The sequence below is a fragment of the Drosophila miranda genome, chromosome 2, assembly GCF_003369915.1.
Source record: "Drosophila miranda strain MSH22 chromosome 2, D.miranda_PacBio2.1, whole genome shotgun sequence".
Lineage (NCBI taxonomy): Eukaryota > Metazoa > Arthropoda > Insecta > Diptera > Drosophilidae > Drosophila > Drosophila miranda.
This window is the reverse complement of record NC_046675.1, coordinates 17,958,035-17,970,477: the sequence shown is the minus strand read 5'-3', so window position 1 is coordinate 17,970,477 and position 12,443 is coordinate 17,958,035. Positions and strand designations below refer to the sequence as shown.

Genomic DNA, 12,443 nt, shown 5'->3' with positions numbered 1-12,443 from the left:
AAAACTAATCAAAAATTTTAAATCCAGGGAATATCGTTATTGCGTTTAGCGCCCCTATTGCTCGTGATCGGCGGGTACTTTTTGGGCAGACGGTCGGACTCGGGAGAGAGCAGGCAGCGGTTATGTTAACTCGAGGGAAATGGTGGTTGGCACTTTCGCTGTTAGGAGGGTTCGTGGATGCAAGTCCAGCTACGGTCGCTCTTTTCGATTTTGGGCCCCACTTTAGAAGGTAGTGTTTTTGGTGGAAAGAGCGGAAAAACAAAACTAAACCTCGCGCCAGTGCCAAATCAAAGAAAAAAAACGAAAAAAAAGAGGAATCGTGTTGCTTTCAAATTATACCATAAAGAAATCGAAAAGAAATTTGCCACCCCATTAAGGGGGCGTTCCATTCTGACCCCACGCCGGAGGCAAGGATCCGAAAGTGGTCTCTTTTTTTTTGTTTCGGACGGCCATATGCAAGTTAATATAACAAGAGTGCCAATCGCCACATAGCGGTAAGTTGGACATTGGGGTTTAGGTGTCGCTAGGTAGTGTTAAATGGAACATGGGTTTTATTCTATTACAGAATTGGCACTTTGTGCCAAGCAGATTTCCAAGGGAGAATAGCGGAAAAAGATAATTGGGATCGATGACCGAGCCGGCCACAGCCACAACCAGCTGGCCATAGAAAGGGAAGAGAAGAGACTGCGCTCCCGAAAAAAAGCACTAGAACCGATCGAATTCGCCGCTGGCGCAGAGAAGCACAAGGCAGAGAAGAGTCCGCCGCTCCAGCTGTGGATCCGACTCAGCAGCATCGTCGGCGCCGGGAAGCTGCGAAACTAAAGCGGAATATCGAACATTTTTTTTTGCCCCAATTTTTTTTTTTTGCGTAAATATCTTGCTCTCGGCCGACCTGGCTTAGTGAAAAAAAAGTAGAGGGAATAAAAACCCAGATCAAAATTATACCCATGAGCCAGTAGGCAAAGTCTTAGTGAGTACGAATACAAATACCTTGCTCCCCTTCCGGCAGTGCAGCGCCGTTAATTCAGTCTTGCTTTTCTTTTCCCTTAAACCGTAAGGGCTAGCCCTATGTGGAGCCCAAAGAAAAGAAAGGCATAAGGGAAAAGAAATACAATATCAATGCACAAAAGCAAAGAAAAACGAGGGGGAACGTTGTGAGTTGCTGCGGACACCGCAACTCTACGGTTATACCCGATACTAAGTCAGTATGGATCTCCTCCGGCAGACGCTGCTAATATTAAACGACACGACAAAGAGTGCGTGCGAGAGAGACAGAAAATCAGTCTGAGCGTAACGTCGGGCGCTGCGTAGCCACTGCAAATTGATTTGTTCCTATTGGCTAAAAAAAAAAAACGATTCCTTCTGGACGTTACACACATCCACTTTTACCACAAATCTAATATACCCCAATACTCATTTTGAGTATCGGGTATAAAAAGCAGTCCCCCGAAAGCCTCTGCGCGCCTTGTTCTTTCTCTTCTTTTCTCTTTTTATACCCGATACTCAAAATGAGTATTGATCATATCTATCAGGTTGCTGAATCTGGATCAGATCAGATAATTTTTATAGCCAAAAGGAACAAATCAATTTGCACTGGCTACGCAGCGCCCGACGTCACGCTCAGACTGATTTTCTGTCTCTCTCGCACGCACTCTTTGTCGTATCGTTCAATATTAGCGGCGTCTGCCGGAGGAGAGCAATACTGACTAAGTATCGGGTATAAATGTAGAGTTGCGGTCTCCGCAGCAACTCACAACGTTCCCCCTCGTTGTTGTTGTGCTCTCCCAATAAAATTACATTTACAGCAATTACAGCAAGCGGATCGTCTTCGACAAAAGCGCTTTTGGAGATGGATGGCACGTAAGTGAAAGAATATTGCTTTACTCTAAATAAAATGCATACATGAGCGTGAGAGAAGGAGAGGTATAGGAAAGAAGGAAGGGGAGAGGTAAATCAGTTGGGCAGATCCACATGCCGGAAGAGATAGCAAGAACAGTAACCGTGGGTTTTTTGTTGTTGGCATAAATGCTCTTTTAAATTTGTATGCCAGTTTAGCGGCTACCTCCTATATACATATACTGTTTATTTTATATTATATACATAATTAATTCTTTTTTTTGGTATTTTTCTATTTATTTATAATTCTTCTATTTTAATTATTATTAGTATATTTTTAATTTCCAACCTGAAATAATATCGAATTCTGTTGTTCGCTAAATTAGTTTTTGAGTCAATTGGGAGTTTAAATAGAGTAGGGAAATGCCCCTGTGTGAAACAATAAATAAGTTTTAAAATGAAATCGATAGTGAACTAAATTATTTTAGGGCGCCATGCCGAGTGGATTATGGAAATGAAGTGAGTCTGGGGGTTTTAGGGATCATCGGCCACTAATATGGCTTTGCGGCCCAGATGGTCAAGGTAGGGTGGGCAAAACGCTGCTGCACCTACAGCTACTCAGCAGCGCAACCCGTACTTCAGCATGTTCTGTTTTCTTTGCAGAGCAACCTCTATGTGTGCATAGCTTGTCACTCTTGGTAATTTCTTTTCTGTATGTCCAGTCCGATCGATCATGTGTTAGGGAGGAAAACAGCACGCGAAATCAATATTATTATAGGTATCCAATGCGAGCAGGTAGCACAGTGGTAAATCCTCACCCCCCCCTTGCCGACGACAAATAGAAGCCGGAACCAGCGCGTGCTCCTCTGGTCGCTACAATAAGATCAGCTCGTTATGATAGCGTATCGCTATACGTTGTATGCTACAATACCTACACGGCAAGCGATCACTCTGCAATATGTTGCGAAATAACCACTGGCAGCAGAGCCCGCCAGGCAAGGAACCCCCAGGTAGCAAGGATGGGCTTCAAAGCTGGATCACTCAACACAGCGGACTTTTCCGCGAACCTGGTCACCCCACCGCCAGCGGCCGATGCCTCTAGCGAGGCGGACAGAGTGATGGAGGCAGTGCTGCACGCCTGCAGGGCGAGCATGGAGAGACACTACGAGTACAGGAGTCACCACCAGCCGGTTTACTGGTGGAACCAGCAGATTAAGGATTCGCGACGGAAATGCCTGCAGGCCCGCAGGCAGTACCAGAGAGCGCGTGGCCGGGCAAATTATACGCAACTCCAGGGCGAATACACAGCTGCCCGCAGGGACCTGAAGCTAGCCATCCGGGATAGCAAGCGGAAGTGCTTCCTGGAACTCTGCGACTCAGCGGAGCATGACATCTGGGGAAAGGCCTACAAGGTGATAATCAAAAAATTAATTCCCTGAAACCGAAGGCACCGGTTGAAGCAGAGAAAATGAAGAACATCGTGGAGACTCTATTCCCCCGTATGCCTCAGGAGGGCATCCCACCAAGGCAGGAGTATGCGGAGAACCAAAGTGAGCTAGAGCAAATTAGCGAGGCAGAGGTCAAGGCCGCAGCTAGGAGTATCCCAGTCGATAAGGCTCCGGGCCCAGATGGTATCCCAAACAGAGCACTAAAGACGGCCATTATGCTCCACCCGGAAATGTTCGCAAGGATGTTCAGCAGATGCTGGGCGGAAGGAATCTTCCCGGAGCGGTGGAAGCTACAGAAGCTAGTGCTGATCCCGAAGCCACACAAACCGCTAGACGAGCCCTCGTCCTACAGGCCGATATGCCTATTGGACACCGCGGGGAAAATCCTCGAGAAGATCATGTGCACAAGGCTAGAGCGAGCCATCCAGCGAGGGGGCGACCTGTCTCCAATGCAATTTGGCTTCCGCAGGGGCCACTCCACACTAGACGCGCTATCAACGGTGGCAGACATTGCAGCAAAGGCAATCGAAGGCACCCGTTGGAAGGGCGGTGCCAAAAAATACTGTATAGTGGTGACACTAGACGTACGAAACGCGTTCAACACTGCCAACTGGGATTGCATCCTGAGGGCGCTAACGGGCTTTGGAGTTGAAGGCCATCTCATGCGCATGGTCCAAGACTACTTCCGGGACCGGGTGCTAATGTACGAGACTGAAGAAGGTACTAAGAGACACGAGATAACTGGTGGCGTCCCACAAGGATCGGTCATTGGGCCACTACTTTGGAACGCTATGTATGATGGCATCCTGCGTCTGCAAGTACCCGAGGATACGAAAATGATAGGGTTCGCCGACGACGTGGCACTAGTGGCAGTAGCAAAAAATCTCAAGGATGCGGAAGGCAAATGTGACGCCTCAATAAGGAGAATCAGAGAGTGGCTGGGCTCCGCTGGGCTACAACTGGCCGACCACAAAACGGAAGTAGTCCTGATCAGCAGCCGAAAAAAAACCGAAACAGCGCTTGTGAACGTGGGATCTTGCAGGATAGAGTCCGTAAGAGCCATACGGTACCTGGGAGTGATGCTTGACACACGGCTATGCTTCCGTGAGCACCTCAGCCAGGTGAGCATAAGAGCTGCGGCACTGGGCAGGGCACTAAACAAAATAATGCTCAACACGAGGGGCCCGAAGCAAGGACGGCGGCTCTTACTACACAACGTGCTAAAGGCTACAATACTATACGGTGCAGCGGTCTGAGCGAAGGCGGCCAACACAAAAGCCTATATGAGGAAAATTCAGGCAACATATCGGCTGGGAGCCCTGCGAGTATGCAGTGCTTTCCGCACGGTATCCGACGACGCGGCTCTGATCATTGCTGGGATGGCACCAATCGACCTTTTAGCAAGGGAGGCGGCCAAAATATACTCGCAGCGAAGAGATATAGCGCCGGCGGAGCCAAATAGGGACGCAATCGGACAACGGGAGCGGCAGCAAACAATGGCCGAGTGGCAGCGCAGATGGACGGAGTCGACGAAGGGGAGATGGACGCACACCCTAATCCCAAGAGTCGATGAGTGGTGCAAGCGAAGTCACGGGAGTGTAAACTTCTACCTGACGCAACTTTTAAGCGGCCACGGTTGCTTTAAAGCATACTTGCATAGGTTTGGCCACGAAACAGACGGAGAGTGTCCTGCCTGCGACGGAACGCCAGAGGACGCGGAGCACATACTCTTCAACTGCGCGAGATTCGCAGCGGAGAGAGAGAGTATGGAGGACTGCTGTGGAGAAAGGCTGACAAAGGAAACACTGGTGAGAGCGATGCTGGAAGACACGCGCAAATGGGAGGCTGTATGCAACTTTGCGTGCGTAGTAATGCGTAAGCTACGCGAGGCCGAGCGCGCCAGAAGACGGCAGACAGGAGGGGCATAAAGTGCCCGCCCGGGCCCTTTATCCCGCAATACGCAATACGCAGGTGCCAGGTACCAGGTACCAGGATGTTCCATAAAGCGTGGTCAGCCCCGCCCAGGACTGGGTCCCAGAATCCTGCGAGGCATATACACTTGCTTTTAGTGCCAGTCTCTGATTGTAGCAAAGCCCACTCTGAACCTCTTCCAGTCTCGGGCTGTCTCTGTCTCTGTTTTCTCAGTCAGTCTCCAAAGCAGGCGCTGAAACTATTGCCAGTTTTCATCGACTCGTTTGCTCGTTGCTCGTTTGAGAAGTCGAAAGGTTTACCCAGGACACGGAAAAGCCGGAAAAAGATACGAGAAATGCCTGCAAAAAAAAAAGGTGAAGGCAAAGCTAAAGGTAAAGAAAGTACTCGGTTCTGCGGCCATCGGACAGTCGTAACTCATTTCGTCTCATTTCAGCCGGGAATATACCGGGGGATACAGGATCTGTGGCAACCGCGACTGTGGTTCGGCGCCAAATGCCGCCGCGCGCCTGCAAGAGCAAGAGCCAGAGCGCCGCCCCAGAGCGCCGTCCCAGTCTTAGTCCCAGCCGCCAGCAGCCCAGCCGCCTGGCCAAGAAGCCCAGCCTGACGCCGACCACCGGTTCTCAGGCGCCATCGCAGACCATCGCAAAGTCGAGGCCCACCGGTCCCGAGACGATTTTTGAACGGCCCGGCAATGAGGACGACGGGCCCACCAGCAGCCATGCCGTGGCATTCGGCGAGTGCCAGCGCCGCGTCCTCGCCCTGGGTACGGGCGAAAAAAAAGAAACCTGTCGCAGAAGAGCTGCCTGAAGGTGCGCAACACCTTGGGCGAACGCAGCACCCGGCACATGATGGCCGGGTATGTATCGTCATACTATGATGATAAACCGTCAACATCAGCAGCAGCAGCAGCAACAGCTCTGCTACGGCAGCAGCGGCAGCACAAGCAGCAGCAGCAACAACAACGGCAAACCTCAACACCAGCACAAGCAGCAGTGGCGGCGATTATGAAAAAGCTACCAACGAAAACGGCTGCAACAGCAGCAAATGCAGGTAAAGCGAAAACAAACAATAACGGCAAACATCCACCCATAATTGCCGTATACAATGTAAACTCTAAACAAATAGCACATAGAATCACAAACATTATTAAATCTAAGAACTTTACGCTCAACATTAAGAATAAGAATCTAGTATACGTACAATTAAGAAACCTAAACGATTATCAACTAATTATAAGTACACTAAACACAGAAAATGTACACTATTACACATACACACCCAAAGATCTCAAACCAATTTCTTTATTAATCAAAAAGCTTCCCACTGACGTATACGATTCGCAGGAGATTCAATCGGCAATTGTTGAACAATTTCCGCAAATTGAATTAATATCGGTTTAAATATTCAAAGACAAATTCTGGCTAATCCAGATCAAAAAATGCAACACCAACACCAACACCAATAACAATAACAATACCAACGCTGCCATCGAACAGATTGGCAAACTGATGAAAATGAAAAGTTTACTAAACTGTCGTATTACAATCGAAAGATTGAAACCAAACAATGGCCAAAATAGCATCCAACAATGTCGCAATTGCCAGCGTTTCACACATTCGGCGAGCAATTGTAAGCTAGCATACCGCTGTGTCAAATGTATCGAACAACATCAGCCGGGCCAATGCCGGATCAAGAAACGGGACGAGCAAACGGCCAACGCTAACGATAATGAAACGCCGATTGTTCAGTGTGTCAACTGCAAGGGGGCGCATACGGCAAACGCTAAAATATGCCCAATTCGTTTGGCGGCACTGCAACGCCAAAACGAACATAAAGCAAAACTAAATGCCAATAGAATGACAACAACAACAACAACGGAACGACAAATACGAAAAACCGACGTCCTATCGGCAATTCGCAAGGGTAAAACGTTCGCATCGCTCCTCAAAAGAGACAATGTCAGCACTAGCGCAAATACAAACACAAACACCAATGGCAAACGGGCCGCCAATAATAATAACAACAACAACAATAACAATAATAATAACAAAAACAAAAATATACCAACAACAATGACAATTAGCCAAGCGCTGAGACAGCACACGGTCAATAACCGATTGCAATCGTCGGCATCACCGATATCGATCATGGCTGATCTAAATCGAGACGCCATGAGCATATTTGGCATGAATTTCACGCAATTTATACAGATTGTCAAAGAGACCACCCGGAATTATGATCCCAAACTAAATACACAAGAGCAAAAACAAAGCATTATGTTTGAATTGGCATTCCAAATAGCGGCAGCCACCACCACCACCACCACCGCCACCGCCAATGACACTAATGCCAACATCGAATGACTAAATTAAAGATCGTCGCTCAGAATGTCAACTCTCTGATAGCGCAGCATAAACGAATCGAGTTAAATGATCTGTTGAACAAACACCAACCAGACATACTGATTGCCATCGAACACCGGCTCTTGGAGCGTCATCGTGTATACCTTGATCATTACACGTTCGTGAGGCAAACACAGTTGGCAACAGACATCGGGAATCGTAGCGGTGCGCGTGCGCGTGGCGGCTCAGTTGGCATTTGTATAACCATCAAACCGCTCGCATCGTTGCGTTTCCTCGAGGCGCTGATATTGAAAATCCACACAAAACCAATACAAGCAACAACAACAACAGCCCCAGTACAATCGATGGCAACCATTGTCGTGGTGGGACTCTATTTGAGACCGAGAGATCCGCTGCTGGCCAGTGATCTCAACACGATTTTGCATACACTGAACAAAAATGCCAACGATACACCAATCATTATCGGCGGTGATCTGAATGCCAAACACCCAAGCTGGCATCGGCCATTCTACAATCCGAAGCATGTTAACAAAAACGGTCGATTGCTGTTCGATTGGCTGGGCAAACAGACCAACTTGATGTTGTACCCGAGCTGTGAGCCAACGAGGCGTAACCCAATTAATAACAACAACAGCAATGCCATCGATGCATCGATTGATTTGTTTGTGTGCACCACGGATCTGCCGGTCATCAGTGCGGACGTGGACATGGATGATTATGATCCGGAGCTGGGGCACGGTGTTGGCTGTGCGGCAACCCTTGATGAATTCCCATCGGATCATCTTGGGATCGAGTTACGGCTCGATTTAAATGGCCGTCAGCTGCAGTACTGTGATCCGGTCGAATATAGCCTGTTCAGCCGGATCGATACGATCAAGTGGAACGCAACAATACTAAAGCATTTGCGCACACACGAACACGATCACGAACACGATCACAATCAGATTGAGAATACGCGAAACATTGATGCGACCACCATCGATCGACATATCGAACTTTTTAATGGGGCAATCGAAATGGCACTCAACTCGGATGCGATCCCAAAAAAAAGGACAACACCAGACACAATGACAACGGCAACGGCACGTAAAAAAACGATTCGACTTGGTAAATATTGTCGTGAGTTGATTGCGTGCAAGAAACTACTCAGACATGGACTACACCGTATGCATGGCCGTCTAACGGAACAGTGTAGGTCCAATGTTAAACACCTGATTGCCATCATCACCAAGGACATTAACAAGCAAATTAAATTTGCTAAATTGAAAAACATGGAAAAACAGATCACGACACTCGATCCGTCCAAGATGAGCATCAGATCGTTGAGTGGTGATAAGAACAGTAGTAGCAACAACACAATCGATACAGCCATCGAGCTGACCGTTGATGAACTAAATGCGATCGATCTGCCATTGGCGAAAATCATCACCGATGATTTCGAAAAAATAAACGCGCTGGCATGGTCATTCGAGCGAATTCATCAGCAAAACGACACCATATCGATGACAACCATGGGACTAAGGCAACACACGGCACATGTAAACGATACAATTGATGAGTACTTCGATGAACCATAAGTCCAAGAGCCAATCATTCAATTGAATGAAACACAAACAGCGGATGGTAATTGGCCAGCTGATCAACAACAACAACAGTATGGATTTACGAACGACCGTCAATTGTTCGATTGGTTGAAATGGAAAAACAACAAGAAATCCCAAGGACACGACGGCACCAGTAACTTTCTGTTGAGACATTGTAACATGCAAGTGTTGAGGCATCTGGCGATGATTTTCAACCATTGCTACAACATTGGTTACTATCCGTCCGCGTGGAAGATTGGCAGAGTCAAACCGATACCCAAAACGAACATAAAACGTGAGAAATTGCTCGCCTATCGGCCCATCTCGGTGCTGTCGGCGGTAAGCAATCTGTTCGAGAAGATGCTGCTCCGGCACATCAAACAACATGTGATCGATCAACGTATCCTGAAAGTGTATCAATTTGGCTTCCGTGATGGCTACTCGACCAGCCATGCACTGGCAGTGGCCAACAACATCATAACGGACAATCTGAGCAGAAAAAGACCAACAATTGCATGTGCACTAGACTTGGAGAAGGCATTCGATACGGTATGGATCAACGGACTGCTATACAAGATGATCCAGAAGTATCGTTTTAGCCATCATATTACACGTATCATACGGTCGTATTTGCACAATCGCCAATTTGCAATACACAGTCCGCAGAGTAGTGGCAACGTGTCGATGCGACGGAATATAACGGCCGGTGTACCGCAGGGATCACTGCTCGCACCGATACTATTCAATCTGTATCTGGCCGATTTTCCCGACTATCGGCCGCCATCGAAAAACGCAATGAATCAGATCAAAATCCAGCCGCTCATATACGCAGATGATATACTGCTGCTGGCATCGGGCATGCGTCAGGTGTCGGCGAACGTACAGCTCAACTTGTACATTGACCAACTATGTTACTATTTCCGCAAATGGCGTTTGAAAATCAATGAACCGAAATGTGAATGCTGCATGATTGTGGGCCCAACCAAGGCGGGACTGTTCCGAAATGCACGCAACTTTACACCATCAATCGTGATCAATGGCAGTGTACAGGTCCAAGTCAGGGACAATCTCAGATATCTGGGTGTCGTCTTCGATCACAAGCACAACTTTCACAAACATCGGGATCTGGTGCTGGGCAAAGCCAAGCGACAGATGGCGATAGTGAGTAGATATTTTGGTTTGATCAGCAGCAGCGGCAGCAACACTGGGGCACCGTCATCGGCACTGGATAATAATAATAATCAGAAAATCACCAAAATACGATCACTCATTTACAAGAAGTTGATTCAACCATTATTGCTGTATGGCCATGTGGCCTGGTTCAACATCACTTCGACACAAATGGAGCGATTGCGCATTTTTGAACGTGAGATACTGCGCAGAGCGTGCCGGCCCATCACCGGTCATCGTTTCGATCGTAAAGTGTCAAACAAAAAAACATATGGCCATGAGGATCACAGAACGATTCGTGGACAAATGTCTAAACGATCAACTGTATCTCAAAGATAATCGTTTGATCTATGACAGCACCGTGCAGAGCACAGCACTGACATTGGCCGAACGACAATGCCACCAACACTACCACTACCTTACGATCAAAAATTTAGATATGCTTAAACAGCAACGCATTTTGTATGATAACGATGATAATATGATATTCTATCATAGAAAGTTGAATAGCCTCGATCCGAATAGTCTTAGATACAGTACTAGTTAGTGAAACTCATGTTATATATATACTTACATATAAGATTTACTCATCCACATTACCCCCGCCACCATTTCTGTGTTTATCCACCATTGTTTTTTTGTTGTTCACCATCATCATCATCATTAGTTTATAAGTTCATAACACACACACACGCATGCAGGCCCAACGATGCTGGAGCATTCAGTTAATTCATTATTATGATTTCATAGAACGACCAAGAATATACCAAGGGGTTTTTTTTCTTTTATTTTTCTCCCCTCTATAATATAAACTATACGTTTATACAATTGTAATCACAACTATTTCTAAACATTATAAGCTTTCATTTGTCACAACCAAGGCAAATTATGTAACCATACCCATCAAATTTTGTAAACACTCTACCAGCCTGGATAAGATTCTCAATTGAGATCGCAAGGCACAAACACACACATAAACACATATTGTAATAGCCATACGGATTTGTTATTTGTCAATCCGTATTCGTATCTATATATAAGAATTGGAAATATCCCTACAACTAATTTTATATATTCCATTTCACACACACACACACTTTGTATATATGTATATATTTTGTATATATTTGTATTTGTGTATCATAATACTTCCTCCTACTGACAAATAAAAAACAACCATTTAAAACTAAAAACTTTGGACAACATTCGTGTGTAAACAGTGAAAAAGAAAAGGAATCTGTTAACATGTCTGGTCGTGGTAAAGGTGGCAAAGTGAAGGGAAAGGCAAAGTCTCGGTCGAACCGTGCTGGTCTTCAGTTCCCTGTTGGTCGTATTCATCGTCTACTTCGCAAGGGCAACTATGCCGAGCGTGTCGGTGCCGGCGCTCCCGTTTACCTGGCTGCCGTGATGGAATACTTGGCCGGTGAAGTTCTCGAGTTGGCTAGCAATGCTGCCCGTGATAACAAGAAGACGAGAATTATCCCTCGCCATCTGCAGCTGGCCATCCGCAACGATGAGGAGTTGAACAAACTGCTCTCAGGCGTCACCATTGCTCAGGGTGGTGTGTTGCCCAACATCCAGGCCGTTCTGCTGCCCAAGAAGACCGAGAAGAAGGCATAAATGTTCCAATAGCAAAAACAATTTACATTCTTGTACAATATATAAACCAAAACGTCCTTTTCAGGACGACCAAACTATGACTAAAGAATTAAGAGAATTTTCATAATTTATTATCATTCATTATTATCAGTTAAAATAATATGCACATATTTCTGCAGGCCAAACACGCATTTTTTTGTTTTTTTGGTACAGGGCCTAAAAGAGAAAAAGGATTAAATACGGAGAAAAAAAAGTGGAAAAAAGTGAAAGAAAAAAGAAAAAGTGAAAGAAAAAGTGCAAAAGACAATTAAAAAAACTGACAAAAATATATATATGAATGAAGATTAGTGGAAATAAAGGAGCAGAGACACGAGCGAAACTCAGATACGCCGCCCCCCGAAACAGCACAAACAAATACCAAAGAGATATTTTCAAAGAGATTGTGTGTATTGTAAGAAAGTTTTCAGGCCGAGGTACAGCTTCTCAGTCTGTCCAGGGCCCGGTCCTTCCCC

The 12,443-nt window shown here is 46.4% G+C and overlaps 1 protein-coding gene across 1 annotated transcript; it reads left to right on the top strand.

Moving 5' to 3' along the window:
* Nucleotides 1-11,557: 11,557 nt before the first annotated feature.
* On the top strand, nt 11,558-12,018 carry LOC117187206 (histone H2A-like). The gene has a single exon (XM_033389379.1). It carries the CDS (start codon nt 11,578-11,580, stop codon nt 11,950-11,952), a length of 375 nt encoding a protein of 124 aa, XP_033245270.1. The 5' UTR covers nt 11,558-11,577; the 3' UTR covers nt 11,953-12,018.
* Nucleotides 12,019-12,443: the final 425 nt, after the last annotated feature.

Bases quoted from the DNA above. Each gene is read 5' to 3' on its own strand.
- LOC117187206 (XM_033389379.1), top strand. From the start codon at position 11,578: ATGTCTGGTCGTGGTAAAGGTGGCAAAGTGAAGGGAAAGGCAAAGTCT.